The sequence below is a fragment of the Bufo gargarizans genome, chromosome 8 (genome assembly GCF_014858855.1).
Source record: "Bufo gargarizans isolate SCDJY-AF-19 chromosome 8, ASM1485885v1, whole genome shotgun sequence".
In the NCBI taxonomy this organism is placed as follows: domain Eukaryota; kingdom Metazoa; phylum Chordata; class Amphibia; order Anura; family Bufonidae; genus Bufo; species Bufo gargarizans.
The window spans coordinates 118,740,771-118,754,964 of record NC_058087.1 but is presented as its reverse complement, the minus strand read 5'-3'; the positions used below and the strand labels follow the sequence as shown (position 1 = coordinate 118,754,964).

General features: G+C 39.2%; 1 protein-coding gene across 4 annotated transcripts in view; it reads right to left on the bottom strand.

The window, feature by feature from the left end:
* The window catches only part of CALCRL (calcitonin receptor like receptor), a 472,379-nt gene that overhangs the window by 235,032 nt on the left and 223,153 nt on the right, over nucleotides 1-14,194 (bottom strand). For all 4 annotated transcript variants that reach the window (XM_044302866.1, XM_044302867.1, XM_044302868.1 and 1 more), the window contains one exon: nucleotides 7,195-7,305. In XM_044302866.1, the coding sequence (XP_044158801.1) occupies nucleotides 7,195-7,305 (111 nt within the window). The remainder of the gene's footprint in view (nucleotides 1-7,194; nucleotides 7,306-14,194) is intronic.

Sequence of the window (14,194 nt, the reverse complement as noted above, 5' to 3'; positions counted from 1 at the left end):
CGGATCTATGAGGGAAAAGATCAGACCCTGGAGCCGGTCGGTTGCCCTGACTACCTGGGGAGCAGTCTGGGACTTAGTGTCACCCTTATTTGGCAAGGGGTACCATCTTTATGTGGACAATTTCTACACAAGTGTGGCACTTGTGTAGCCCTCTTCAGGCATTTGTTTCTAGAACAGACTGGCTGCTTTGGCACCGCGTGAACTAGTCGTGCGGGCTTCCCCTAACGGCTCATTACCACCCGTCTTGCAAGGGGGGAGAGGGCTGCCTTGTGTAACGAAGAACTGCTTGCGGTGAAATGGAGAGACAAGCGTGATGTTTACATGCTCTCCTCCATTCACGCAGACACGACAATACAAATTGAGCGAGCAACCAGTGTCATTGAAAAGCCCCTCTCGGTCCACGACTATAATTTGCTCATGGGAGGGGTGGACTTCAATGACCAGATGTTGGCTCCTTATTTAGTGTCCTGCCGCACCAGACGCTGGTATAAGAAGGTGTCTGTATATTTAATTCAATTGGCTCTGTATAATAGTTTTGTTCTCTACAGTAAGGCTGGGAGAACTGGATCCTTCCTCAAATTTCAGGAAGAGATCATCGAGAACCTCCTGTATCCAGGGGGTTCTGTGGCCCCATCCACCAGTGTAGTTAGCCGTCTACACGAGCGACATTTCCCCAGTGTCGTTGCCGGTATCTCAACCCAACCGTCAGCCCGAAAAAGATGTTGTGTCTGTAGCAGGAATGGAATTAGGCGTGACACCCGCTATTTCTGTCCTGACTGCCCTGACCACCCTGCCCTATGCTTTTGAGAGTGTTTTTGGAAGTACCACACACAGGTACACTTGGCATAGGGATCACATCTCACAGGACAGGCACACAGGGCTATTAGGGCCCATTCACACACAGCTGCTGCAAACCTCTCCTTTCACCTGGGACAAAGTGCATAATGTACTTGGCCACATCTTTGGGCGATTTGCGCTTTGCACATTGTCCCTTGGGGAAGGAGAGGTTTGTCCTATAAAGGTAAAAAAACAAAAAACAAAAAACATTGTCCCTTGGGGAAGGAGAGGTTTGTCCTATAAAGGTAAAAAAACAAAAAACAAAAAAAAAATCCACAGTAAGCAAAAAGTTAACGTTCAGTTCAAAAAGTTCAAGTTTATATGTTCTGTTCAAAAGTTATTATAAAGTTAATAAAATTATTGCGTTGCGGCCTGGTTTTTTCTTTTTTTTTTACCTTCCAGGTGGACCAACCGATCGACTAGCTGCAGCACTGATGTGCATTCTGACAGAAGCATTGCGCTGCTGTCAGATTACACAAAAGTCGGTGTATGCGGCGCTGCAAGACGAGATTTCTCCTCTGCAGTAAAAGATACGTTTGCCGAGGCATATGAGCTGAGGAGGCGGCGGTGTTCATATGCTTTGGCAAACACTTTGTGTATGTATGTATATATATATATATATATATACTGTATATATATATATATATAAGAAAAAAAAAATCCCGGCAATGATTTATTCATCCACATCGATTGATGTGAATGGAGAAATCGGGTTTGCCAGGGCATACGAGCTAAGTGGGTATGGATGTTGGGCGGAGCTCCTATGTCCTGGCAGACGCCTTTCCCCTCCTCTTTTTTTTTTTTTTTTTGGCAGAGATTTTTTCATCCACATTGATCGATGCGATTGAAGAAATCTGTGCCGTTCATTTTGTCTTTTAGCCCAGAGGCTGAACGGAAAAAAAAAATCTCATTACCCGTATGCTCAATATAAGGAGAATAGCAGAAACTCCTAATGCTGGTCATACATGTAATGATTGCAGAGACCCTCAAATGCCAGGGCAGTACAAACACCCCACAAATACCATTTTGGAAAGAAGACACCCCAAGGTATTCGCTGAGGGGCATATTGAGTTCATGAAAGATTGAAATTTTTGTCTCAAGTTAGCGGAAAGGGAGACTTTGTGAGAAAAAAAAAAAATCTATTTCCGCTAACTTGTGGCAAAAAAATTCGGCATGCCCCTCATTGAATACCTTGGGGTGTCTTCTTTCCAAAATGGGGTCACATGTGGGGTATTTATACTGCCCTGGCTTTTTAGGGGCCCTAAAGTCTGGGATCCAAATGTCTAAAAATGCCCTCCTAAAAGGAATTTGGGCCCCTTTGCGCATGTAGGCTGCAAAAAAATGTCACACATGTAGTATCGCCATACTCAGGAAAAGTTGGGGAATGTGTTTTGGGGTGTCATTTTACATATACCCATGCTGGGTGAGATAAATATCTTGGTCAAATGCCAACTTTGTATAAAAAAAAATGGGAAAAGTTGTCTTTTGCCGAGATATTTCTCTCACCCAGCATGGGTATACCAAGATATTTATCTCACCCAGCATGGGTATATGTAAAATGACACCCCAAAACACATTCCCCAACTTCTCCTGAGTACGGCGATACCACATATGTGACACTTTTTTGCAGCCTAGGTGGGCAAATGGGCCCACATTCCAAAGAGCACCTTTTGGATTTCACAGGGCATTTTTTTTACAGATTTTGATTTCAAACTACTTCTCACGCATCTGTGCCCCTAAAATGCCAGGGCAGTATAACCACAAGTGACCCCATTTTGGAAATAAGTCTCCCCAAGGTATTCCGTGAGGGGCATGGCGAGTTCCTAGATTTTTTTATTTTTTGTCACAAGTTAGCGGAAAATTATGATTTTATTTTTTCTTACAAAGTCTCATATTCCACTAACTTGTGACAAAAAATAAAAACTTCCATGAGCTCACTATGCCCATCACGAAATACCTTGGGGTGTCTTCTTTCCAAAATGGGGTCACTTGTGGGGTAGTTATACTGCCCTGGCATTTTAGGGGCCCAAATGCGTGCAAAGCAGTTTGAAAAAAAAATATGTAAAAAATGGCCTGTGAAATCTGAAAGGTGCTCTTTGGAATGTGGGCCCCTTTGCCCACCTAGGCTGCAAGAAAGTGTCACACATGTGGTATCGCCGTACTCAGGAGAAGTTGGGGAATGTGTTTTGGGGTGTCATTTTACATATACCCAAGCTGGGTGAGAGAAATATCTCGGCAAAAGACAACTTTTCCCATTTTTTTATACAAAGTTGGCATTTGACCAAGATATTTATCTCACCCAGCATGGGTATATGTAAAATGACACCCCAAAACACATTCCCCAACTTCTCCTGAGTACGGCGATACCACATGTGTGACACTTTTTTTGCAGCCTAGGTGGGCAAATGGGTCCACATTCCAAAGAGCACCTTTTGGATTTTACAGGGGATTTTTTTTACAGATTTTTATTTCAAACTACTTCTCACGCATCTGGGCCCCTAAAATGCCAGGGCAGTATAACTACCCCACAAGTGACACCATTTTGGAAAGAATACACCCCAAGGTATTTCATGATGGGCATAGTGAGTTCATGGAAGATTTTATATTTTGTCACAAGTTAGTGGAATATGAGACTTTGTAAGGGAAAAAAAAGATAAAAATAAAAAAATCATTTTCCGGAAACTTGTGACAAAAAATAAAAAGTTCTATGAACTCACTATGCCCATCAGCGAATACCTTAGGGTGTCTACTTTCCGAAATGGGGTCATTTGTGGGGTTTTTCTACTGTCTGGGCATTGTAGAACCTCAGGAAACATGACAGGTGCTCAGAAAGTCAGACCTGCTTCAAAAAGCAGAAATTCACATTTTTGTACCATAGTTTGTAAACGCTATGGGCCAGATTTATCATTAGCTCAAGTCAGAATAATGGAGTGAAAAATTCGCAAAAAACTGCGCAAATGCTAAAACTGCGCACAAATTTGTGACTTTTTCCTGCTCTGCACTATGCTCGCCAGTTTTCTGAAAGTGGGCATGTTTTCTTATGTAAATGAATCTCTAGACAGATTTACTATTGGGACTATTTAAAAAGTCACAAAAAAAGTCGCAATTTCACTCCAGTGAGGACCATGCTTATCTTATGAGACTTTTTACTAGAACATGCGACTTTTTCATAAAAACGTGCAACTTTTTCGTAAAGATGTGTGACTTTTGTAAAGGTGCTTACTGATGGATAAACTGCTACCGTCAAACCACATTTATTACAGTCTTAAAGGGCTGATCATAAATTTGACTTGGCTAAAACTGACCTTAGCCATATGTGAAAGTGGAGTGAGCTGTCAGAGTAATGATAAATCTGGCCCTATAACTTTTACCCAAACATTTTTTTTTTATCAAGGACATGTAGAACAATACATTTTGTGAAAAATGTATATATGGATATCATTTTTTTTTTTAATTTTACAACTGAAAGTGAAAAATGTCATTTTTTTACAAAAATTTCATTAAATTTCGATTAATAACAAAAAAGTAAAAATGTCAGCAGCAATGAAATACCACCAAATGAAAGCTCTATTAGTGAGAAGAAAAGGAGGTAAAATTCATTTGGGTGGTAAGTTGCATGACCGAGCAATAAACGGTGAAAGTAGTGTAGTGCAGAATTGTAAAAAGTGGTCTGGTCATTAAGGGTGTTTCAGCTAGGGGGGCTGAGGTGGTTAACATGAATTTGAATGTGATTGCTTAATTCTGAACACAGCTACATCCCCAGTTATAAGAGGATGTGCACACTTCTGGAACCACATTATTTTAGTTGTTTCTGTTTTCTTACCTAAAGGATTTCAGTTTGTTTTTCAATTGAGTGGTACAGTTTATAAGTCACATTAAAGGTGGAAAAAGTTCTGAAATGATTTATCTTGGTCTCATTTTTTTACATCACAGAAACCTGACATTTTAACAGGGGTGTGTAGACTTTTTATATCCACTGTATATATGTAACCCACCCGGTAATCCATATTTTTTCCATGCTTTGCCCAAAATTCATAAGAATGTGCTTCCTCCTTTAATGAGGCCAATAGTTGCAGGCATAGGGTCCTACTCAGAGAGATAATCTGAGTGGGTTGACTCATTTCTCCAGCCGCTGATTCAACACATCCCTGGATTTATACAGGACAATAGGTCTGTTTTGCAAGCCTTCTCCTCATTTGAGTGGAAGGAGGGATTTATATGGATTACAGCAGATGTTGTGTCAATGTACACGAATATTCCTCATGACCTAGCACTTCGGTCTTTGCGCTGGTTCCTGAGCACGTATAGTGACTACACATATGGACTCCGGGAGTATGTGGAATTGGCAGTGGATTATCTTATCAGGCATAATTTTTTTATGTTTAGTAATCATTTTTACTTACAGGTGTCTGGGGTGTCGATGGGGGCTAAGTTTTCTCCCTCCATAGCTAATATTTTTATGGCGTGGTGGGAGAGGTGCTTTCTCCTCATCGACACCCACCCTTTTCATGACCTGGTACAGTGGTATGGTCGCTACATCGATGACCTGTTATTTATTTGGTCTGGGTATGTGGCGGCCATACCACTGTTTGTTGAATATCTTAATTCATGTTTGGAATCTATCTGCTTTACAGTTCACCATGATCTGGTCAGTATCCAATTTTGGATTTATGTCTGAGAAGTGAGGTATTTACATCCAGGATTTGTACTTCCACCTATAGGAAGGAGACTGCGGGAAACGCCTTCATGCCTCTTCATGTCACTTGCCACATGTTTTGCACAATAATCCCAAAGGAGAATTAATTCGGGACAAACGTAAATGTTCGGATGAAGAATCTTTTATTCGTGAAACTGATAATGTAATTGGCAGGCTCTCTAATAGATCATATTCATGCCAGCACATATTACAACAGAAACAGCTAGTTTCCAGTATGGATAGGAGTGAAATGCTGTCTTGATGGATCTGGTGGGCGGAGCTACGCAACTACTTTTGTAAAGCAGTATAGCGAGGAATACAACAAAATATGTAAGATTGTTAGTAAACACCTGTATTTTGCTATGACAACCAGTGTTCAGATGTAGTTGCGGGAGGTGCTAGATGTGCCGCACGGAAGGCCCCTACTTTGGGTAATTAATATATCCCAGCTTGTTTCAGAATAAAGAAAAATCGCAACCTACCTGGCTAGTAATCAGAGGTAGTTACAAATGTGGTCACAGCAGGTGTATTTGTTGTGACCACTTTAAAGTCGGATGTTCCTTTAAATCAGCAGCAAATAACAAGGAGTTTTCAATAAAGTCTTACTTAAATTGTAATCCGAAGTATGCAATATATCTAGTTACCTGTGAGGAATGCCAGCTACAATATGTCGGGTGTACTGCTAACCAAACAAAATCTAGGATCCGCAAACATATCTCCGATGTCCCACACCATGAGAGCCGCACTTTGCTGTTGTGCATGTGGGGGACACCTCCAAACTCACAGCGCAAGGAATAGAGAGGGTCACTATCTCTATTAGGGGGGGGAGACCACAGGAGAAAACTGTTGAATTGAGAGGCTTATTGGATGTTTCAGCTTGCTACACCAACTAGATTAAACAAAAGACATGATTTAATATTGCAATAATGAGGAAGCTGCTGTTTTCTAGTGTGTGCCATATTAGGCTTTCTTTGGAATTGATAGGTGTTCTTAGATGTATGTCCCTGTGTGGACTTTTCGCAATATGTACATGTGTTCCCTGATTATGCGTTGTGTGCATCGGTCACCTGACCATTTGATTATTGGAACAGGTAGAGAATCAGCACATACAGTACCTTCAGTTCAGATTTTAGTTTGTCATGAAGAAGGGCCCGAACTAAAAGAGGTCAGAAACGCATAACATTTTTGTCCTGCTATGGAAATTTTAAACCGCTGAAATAAAGATTTTCCACTTTTATGCATTGAGCTGAACATCCCATACTTTTTGGGATTTGTTGTAGCAACCCAACCCAGGGGCTGCGGTCTGTGCACTGCAGAGTGTGAAACAGGTGAGAGCCGCCTCTACTTTTCTTTCATATTTATTTATATATATATATGTATATATATATATATATAATTTTTTTTGACATATAATAAGTCCCCTAGGAGGTTATTAAAACACCTCTTTTTTTATCTTGCTCTTTTCCACTGCAACTGCTGCATAAAAAGAATACGACGCTCGGTCATTAGGACGTTAACTAAGAAAATACTGAAACCAAAATCCACCAATACCCACCTTATTAGCATGTACTGAAAACAATAAAAAAGGATACACACTAACACATCTGCAGCATATCCTGTTATATGGAGAAAAATAAAATTACATACTACTGAGAACTTACCTGAGGGATCAAAGTCCTGAAAATAATCTGGGCAGTGCTGCTCAGAAATATCTCCTGCTGCCGCATCACCCCAACACAACCAACCATCCCATGTCCTATTACAAAAGAGACCTAAGTAGAAGAAGAAAAAGCAAAACATTAATTTACAATGCACAGTATAAAAAGTAACAATAACACAGAGAATTAACCCCTTCCCGCAATATCACGTACATGGGGGAATGTGGTGCCTTACCGCATTCCCACGTGCATGTACGTGATGTTATCGGGAGGGTGAAGGAGCTGCACCCGCCCGATCCGCAGCACGGGCCTGGCTATTAATGATAGCGGAGACACTATGGAGACACAAAAACCTGATTTTCTTTTTGTTTAAAAAATGATATTATTGTGTAAAGCTTAAATTAAAAAGTATACATATTAGGTATTGCCATGTCCGTAAGAACCTGCTGTAAAATACCACATGACCTAACACCTCAGGTGAACACCGTAAAAAAAAAAAAAAAAAAGTCAAAAAAGCCATTTGCCCAAATATTGCCCCCCCCCCCAAAAAAAAGAAAACGATGGCTTTCAGAATATGTAGACACTAAAAAATCATTATTCTTTTTCATTGTCGCATCCGTATCAACCTACTCTATAAAAATATCATATGATCTAACCTGTCAGATGAACATTGTAAAAAACAAAAATTAAAACGATGCCAAAACAGCTATTTTTTGTTACCTTACCTCACAAAAAGTGTGATACAGAGCAACCAAAGATCCTATGTAGCCCAAAATAGTACCAACAAAACTGCCACTGTATCCCGTAGTTTCTGAAATGGGGTAATTTTTGGGGAATTTCTACTCTAGGGGTGCATCAGGGGGTTTTCAAATGTGACATGGCAAATTAAAATTATCCCAGTGAAATCTGCCCTCCAAAAGCCATTCCTTTCCTTCTGGGCACTGCCATGAACACCTAAAGGGTTAACAAAGTTTTTAAAACTAGTTTTGAATACCAGTTTCTAAAATGGTGTGATTTATGGGTGGTTTCTAATATGTAAGCCCCAGAAAGTGACTGCATAACTGAACTGGTCCTGAAAAAATGGGGTTTCGGAAATTTTCTTACACATTTTAAGATTTGCTCGCTCCAAAAGAACAAAATGTAATTTTCAAAATTATCCAAACATGAAGTAGACATATTGGAAATGTATAGTAATAACTATTTTGGAGGTATTACTATCTATTATAAAAGTAGAGAAATAGAAATTTGGAAATTTGCTAATTTTTCTTTGGTATTTTTTTACTAATAAAAATTAAAAATTAAATATTTTGCCTGAATTTTACCAAGGGCATGAAGTACAATATATGACGAGAAAACACTCTCAGAATGGCCTGGATAAGGAAAAGCGTTTTAAAGTTATTACCACATAAATTGACACGTCAGATTTACAAAATTAGGCTGGGTCCTGACGGTGAAAAATGGCTGTGTCCTGAAGGGGTTAAAGAGGTTGTCCAATTTGAAACATTTACAGCATATCAATAAATGTCTTATGGATGCGGGTCTCAAAGGGACCCTCTGCTGTCCTCAAAAACAGGGCACTATCATAAATTAACAGCACAAAGTGCATTCAAGCCACCCATCCATTCACTGCTACAGGATTTCTAAATAAAGCCAAGGCAGCACTTGAATGGTGAAGGGAGGGGTGGCCGTGCATGCACGACTTGCTCTCCATACACTATGGGCCCTGATCTTGAGAAAGAAGTGGGTCCCAGAGGTGGGACCCACACCTATTGGACATTTTTGGCATGTTCTATTGACATACTGTAAATATCTCAAATGGTAATGCCCCTTTAAATACATTGATAACATTTGAAAAAAGAATGAATCAGGTTTTAAAATATGTGCCCAAAATATATATACCGTAATCAGGGGCGTAGCTATAGGGGGTGCAGAGGTAGCAGTCGCTACCGGGCCCAGGAGCCTGAGGGGCCCAAAGACCCTTGTGCTGCATAAGAAAACACACAAAGCACTGAGGGAAGGGGGGCCCAAGCCTAACTCTTGCACCAGGGCCCATGAGCCTTTAGCTACGCCCCTGACCGTAATCTATGGATATTGGAGGAAAAAGGTTATTTAAAAAATATATATATTTTGCATCACTCTGTTTCAAGAGCCATAACGTTTTATTTTTTTTGTGTGTCAAATTAGTTATATGAGTTAGCTTTTTATGTGGGACAAGTTATATTTTTTCAACAATATAGTTTTATTGTTTTTCAAATAAATTGTTACAATACAGAGTAACACATATAAAGAAAAATAAATCACAGCACTACATATAATTATTTTCAGAGTATATGGGCTTATACAGAGTAAATACCAATAAGTAATATATCGAGCACAGTTCGATTAGCCAAAGTCTTGAGTTTAAGATATAAACGTCCTATGGGTGGATGTTTAACTCTGAATGGACGTTCTGGAACATCCGTTCAGAGATCGCAGCTGCACGCTAATCGTGCAGTTTCAAAGTGGGCGGCCCGCTGTCAGTGACAGCAGGACAACCCAGAGAGAAGGCAGGGACAGTTCCTGGGTGTCCCTGCCTTCTAGATCTCTGCATACAAAGGTTTGTCATTCAGTCATTTCATTCAGTCATTTCATCCTGCAAAAAATGATATGCTACTTAAGACAATTGCACAAAAAATAAACTATGGATAGTGTATCCATAGTTTATTTTTTGGGCAATTGTCTGAAGTAGCATATGATTTTTTGCAGGATGAAATGACTGTTTGGCACTGTTTTGGGGTGCATACGACTTTATGATGATTTTATTTTTTTGTTTAAAAAATTATATTAAGTAAAATCAAATTTAAAAAAGTATACATCTTGGGTATTGCCACATCCGTAACGACCAACTATGAAAAATATTACATGACCTAACCACTCAGGTGAACACCGTCAAAAAATAAAATAAAAACTGTGCTAAAAAAAAAAAAAAAAACTATTTTGTCACCTTACATCACTAAAAGTGCAACACCAATTGATCAAAAAGGCGTATGCCCCCCAAAATAGTACCACTCTAACAGTCACCTCATCCCGCAAAAAAGACCATCGCCAAAAAATGTAAAAAAAACTATGGCTCTCAGAATATGGAGACACTAAAATATCCTTTTTTGGTTTAAAAAATGCTGTTATTGTGTAAAAATTAAGTATACACAAAAGTATACATATTAGGTATCGCCGTGTCCGTAAAAACCTGCTCTACAAAAATATGACATGACCTAACCTCTCAGGTGAACACCTTAAAAAAATAAAAATAAAAACGGTGTCAAAAAAGCTATTTTTTGTCACCTCACATCACAAAAAGTGTAATAGCAAGCGATCAAAAAGTCATATGCACCCCAAAATAGTACCAATCAAACTGTCATCTCATCCCGCAAAAATGATGATACCCTACCTAAGACAATTGCCCAGAAAAAAAAAAAATGTGGCTCTCAGACTATGGAGACACAAATGATTATTTTTTTTTGTTTCAAAAATGATATTATTGTGTAAAACTTAAATAAATTAAGAAAAGAGCATAGATATTAGGTATCGACATGTCTATAAGAACCTGCTGTATAAAAATATCACATTACCTCTCAGGTGAACACCGTAATAAAATAAAAATAAGTGCGTCAAAAAAGCTATTTTTGTCACCTTACATCACAAAAAGTGTAATACTAAGCGATCAAAAAGTCATATACACCGTAAAATAGTACCAGTCAAACCGTCATCTCAAAAAAAGAATGTAGAGACACTAAAAAATTATTTTTTTCAAAAATGCTTTATTATGAAAAACTTAAACAAACAACCAAATAAAGTAGTCATATTTGGTATTGTTGTGTCCATAACAACCTGCTCAAAAAAAATTGTACATAATCTAACCTGTCAGATGAACATTGTAAATAAAAACGGTGCCAAAACAGCTATTTTTTGTTACCTTGCCTCACAAAAAGTGTAATATAGAGCAACCAAAAATCATATGTACCCTAAAAATAGTACCAACAAAACTGCCACCTTATCCCGTAGTTTTAAAAATGGGGTCACTTTTGGGGAGTTTCTACTCTAGGGGTGCATCAGGGGGTCTTCAAATGTGACATGTCAAAAAACCAGCCCAGCAAAATCTGCCTTCCAAAAACACATAGTGCTCCTTTCCTACTGCGCCCTGGCGTGAGCCCGTACAGCAGTTTACGACCACATATGGTGTGATTTTGTAAACTATAGAATCAGGGAAATAAATATTGAGTTTTGTTTGGCTGTTAACCCTTGCTTTGTTACTGGAAAAAATGGAAAATGTTATAAAAAAAAAATAGAAATTCAGAAATTTCATCTCCATATTCCATTAACTCTTGTGGAACATCTAAAGGGTTACTAAAGATTGTTAAATCAGTTTTGAATACCTTGAGGGGTATATTTTCCAAAATGTGTCACTTTTTTGGAGTTTCTACTCTAGGGGTGCATCGGAGGGGGGGGGGGGCAAATGGGAAATGGTGTAAAAAAACAACTGTGCATCAAAATCTGCCTTCCAAAAACCATATGGCGTGCCTTTCCTTCTGCGCTCTGTGTCCGTACAGCAGTTTACGACCACATATGGGGTGTTTCTATAAACTACAGAATCAGGGCAAAAAATATTGAATTTTGTTTGGCTGTTAACCCTTGATTTGGACCTGAACTGGACCTTAACCACTTTAACCCCGCTTGCTGAAACCCCCTTAATGAGCAGGCCACTTTTTACACTTCTGCACAACACTACTTTCACAGTTTATTGCTCGGTCATGCAACTTACCACCCAAATGAATTTTACCTCCTTTTCTTATCACTAATAGAGCTTTCATTTGGTGGTATTTCATTGCTGCTGACATTTTTACTTTTTTTTGTTATTAATCGAAATTTAAAGATTTTCTTGCAAAAAAAAATCACATTTTTCACTTTCAGTTGTAAAATTTTGCAAACAAAACGACATCCATATATAAATTTTTCGCTAAATTTATTGTTCTACATGTCTTTGATAAAAAAAAATGTTTGGGTAAAAAAAAAAAGGTTTGGGTAAAAGTTATAGCATTTACAAACTTTGGTACAAAAATGTGAATTTCCGCTTTTTTAAGCAGCTCTGACTTTCTGAGCACCTGTCATGTTTCCTGAGGTCCTACAATGCCCAGACAGTAGAAAACCCCCACAAATGACCCCAATTCGGAAAGTAGACACCCTAAGGTATTCGCTGATGGGCATAGTGAGTTCCTAGAACTTTTTATTTTTTGTCACAAGTTAGCGGAAAATGATGATTTTTTTTTTTTTTTCTTACAAAGTCTCATATTCCACTAACTTGCGACAAAAAATTAAAAATTCTAGGAACTCGCCATGCCCCTCACGGAATACCTTGGGGTGTCTTCTTTCCAAAATGGGGTCACTTGTGGCGTAGTTATACTGCCCTGGCAATTTAGGAGCCCATATGTGTGAGAAGTAGTTTGCAATCAAAATCTGTAAAAAATGACCGGTGAAATCCGAAAGGTGCACTTTGGACTGTGGGTCCCTTTGCCCACCTAGGCTGCAAAAAAGTGTCACACATCTGGTATCGCCGTACTCAGGAGAAGTTGGGGAATGTGTTTTGGGGTGTCATTTTACATATAACCATGCTGGGTGAGAGAAATGTCTTGGCAAAAGACAAATTTTTTTTATACAAAGTTGGCATTTGACCAAGATATTTATCTCACCCAGCATGGGTATATGTAAAATGACACCCTAAAACACATTCCCCAACTTCTCCTGAGTAGGGCGATACCAGATGTGTGACACTTTTTTGCAGCCAAGGTGGGCAAAGGGGCACATATTCCAAAGTGCACCTTTCGGATTTCGCAGGCCATTTTTTACACATTTTGATTGCAAAGTACTTCTCACACATTTGGGCCCCTAAATTGCCAGGGCAGTATAACTACGCCACAAGTGACCCCATTTTGGAAAGAAGACACCCCAAGGTATTCCTTGAGGGGCATGGCGAGTTCCTAGAATTTTTTATTTTTTGTCGCAAGTTAGTGGAATATGAGACTTTGTAAGGAAAAAAATAAAATAAAAAAATCATAATTTTCCGCTAACTTGTGACAAAAAATAAAAATATCTAGGAACTCGCCGTGCCCCTCACGGAATACCTTGGGGTGTCTTCTTTCCAAAATGGGGTCACTTGTGGCGTAGTTATACTGCCCTGGCAATTTAGGGGCCCAAATGTGTGAGAAGTACTTTGCAATCAAAATGTGTAAAAAATGGCCTGCGAAATCCGAAAGGTGCACTTTGGAATATGTGCCCCTTTGCCCACCTAGGCTGCAATAAAGTGTCACACATCTGGTATGGCCGTACTCAGGAGAAGTTGGGGAATGTGTTTTGGGGTGTCATTTTACATATACCCATGCTGGGTGAGAGAAATGTCTTGGCAAAAGACAACTTTTCCCATTTTTTTATACAAAGTTGGCATTTGACCAAGATATTTATCTCACCCAGCATGGATATATGTAAAATGAAACCGCAAAAGACATTCCCCAACTTCTCCTGAGTACGGCGATACCACATGTGTGACACTTTTTTGCAGCCTAGATGCGCAAAGGTGCCCAAATTCCTTTTAGGAGGGCATTTTTAGACATTTGGATCCAAGACTTCTTCTCACGCTTTAGGGCCCCTAAAAAGCCAGGGGAGTATAAATACCCCACATGTGTATTCAATGTATTCAATGAGGGGCCTGGCGAGTTCATAGAATTTTTTTTTTGGGGCATAAGTTAGCGGAAATTGATTTTTTTATTTTTATTTTTTCTCACAAAATCTCACTTTCCGCTAACTTGGGACAAAAATATAAATCTTTCATGGACTCAATATGCCCTTCAGCGAATACCTTGGGGTGTCTTCTTTCCAAAATGGGGTCAGTTGTGGGGTGTTTGTACTGCCCTGGCATTTGAGGGTCTCCGCAATCATTACATGTATGGCCAGCATTAGAAGTTTCTGCTATTCT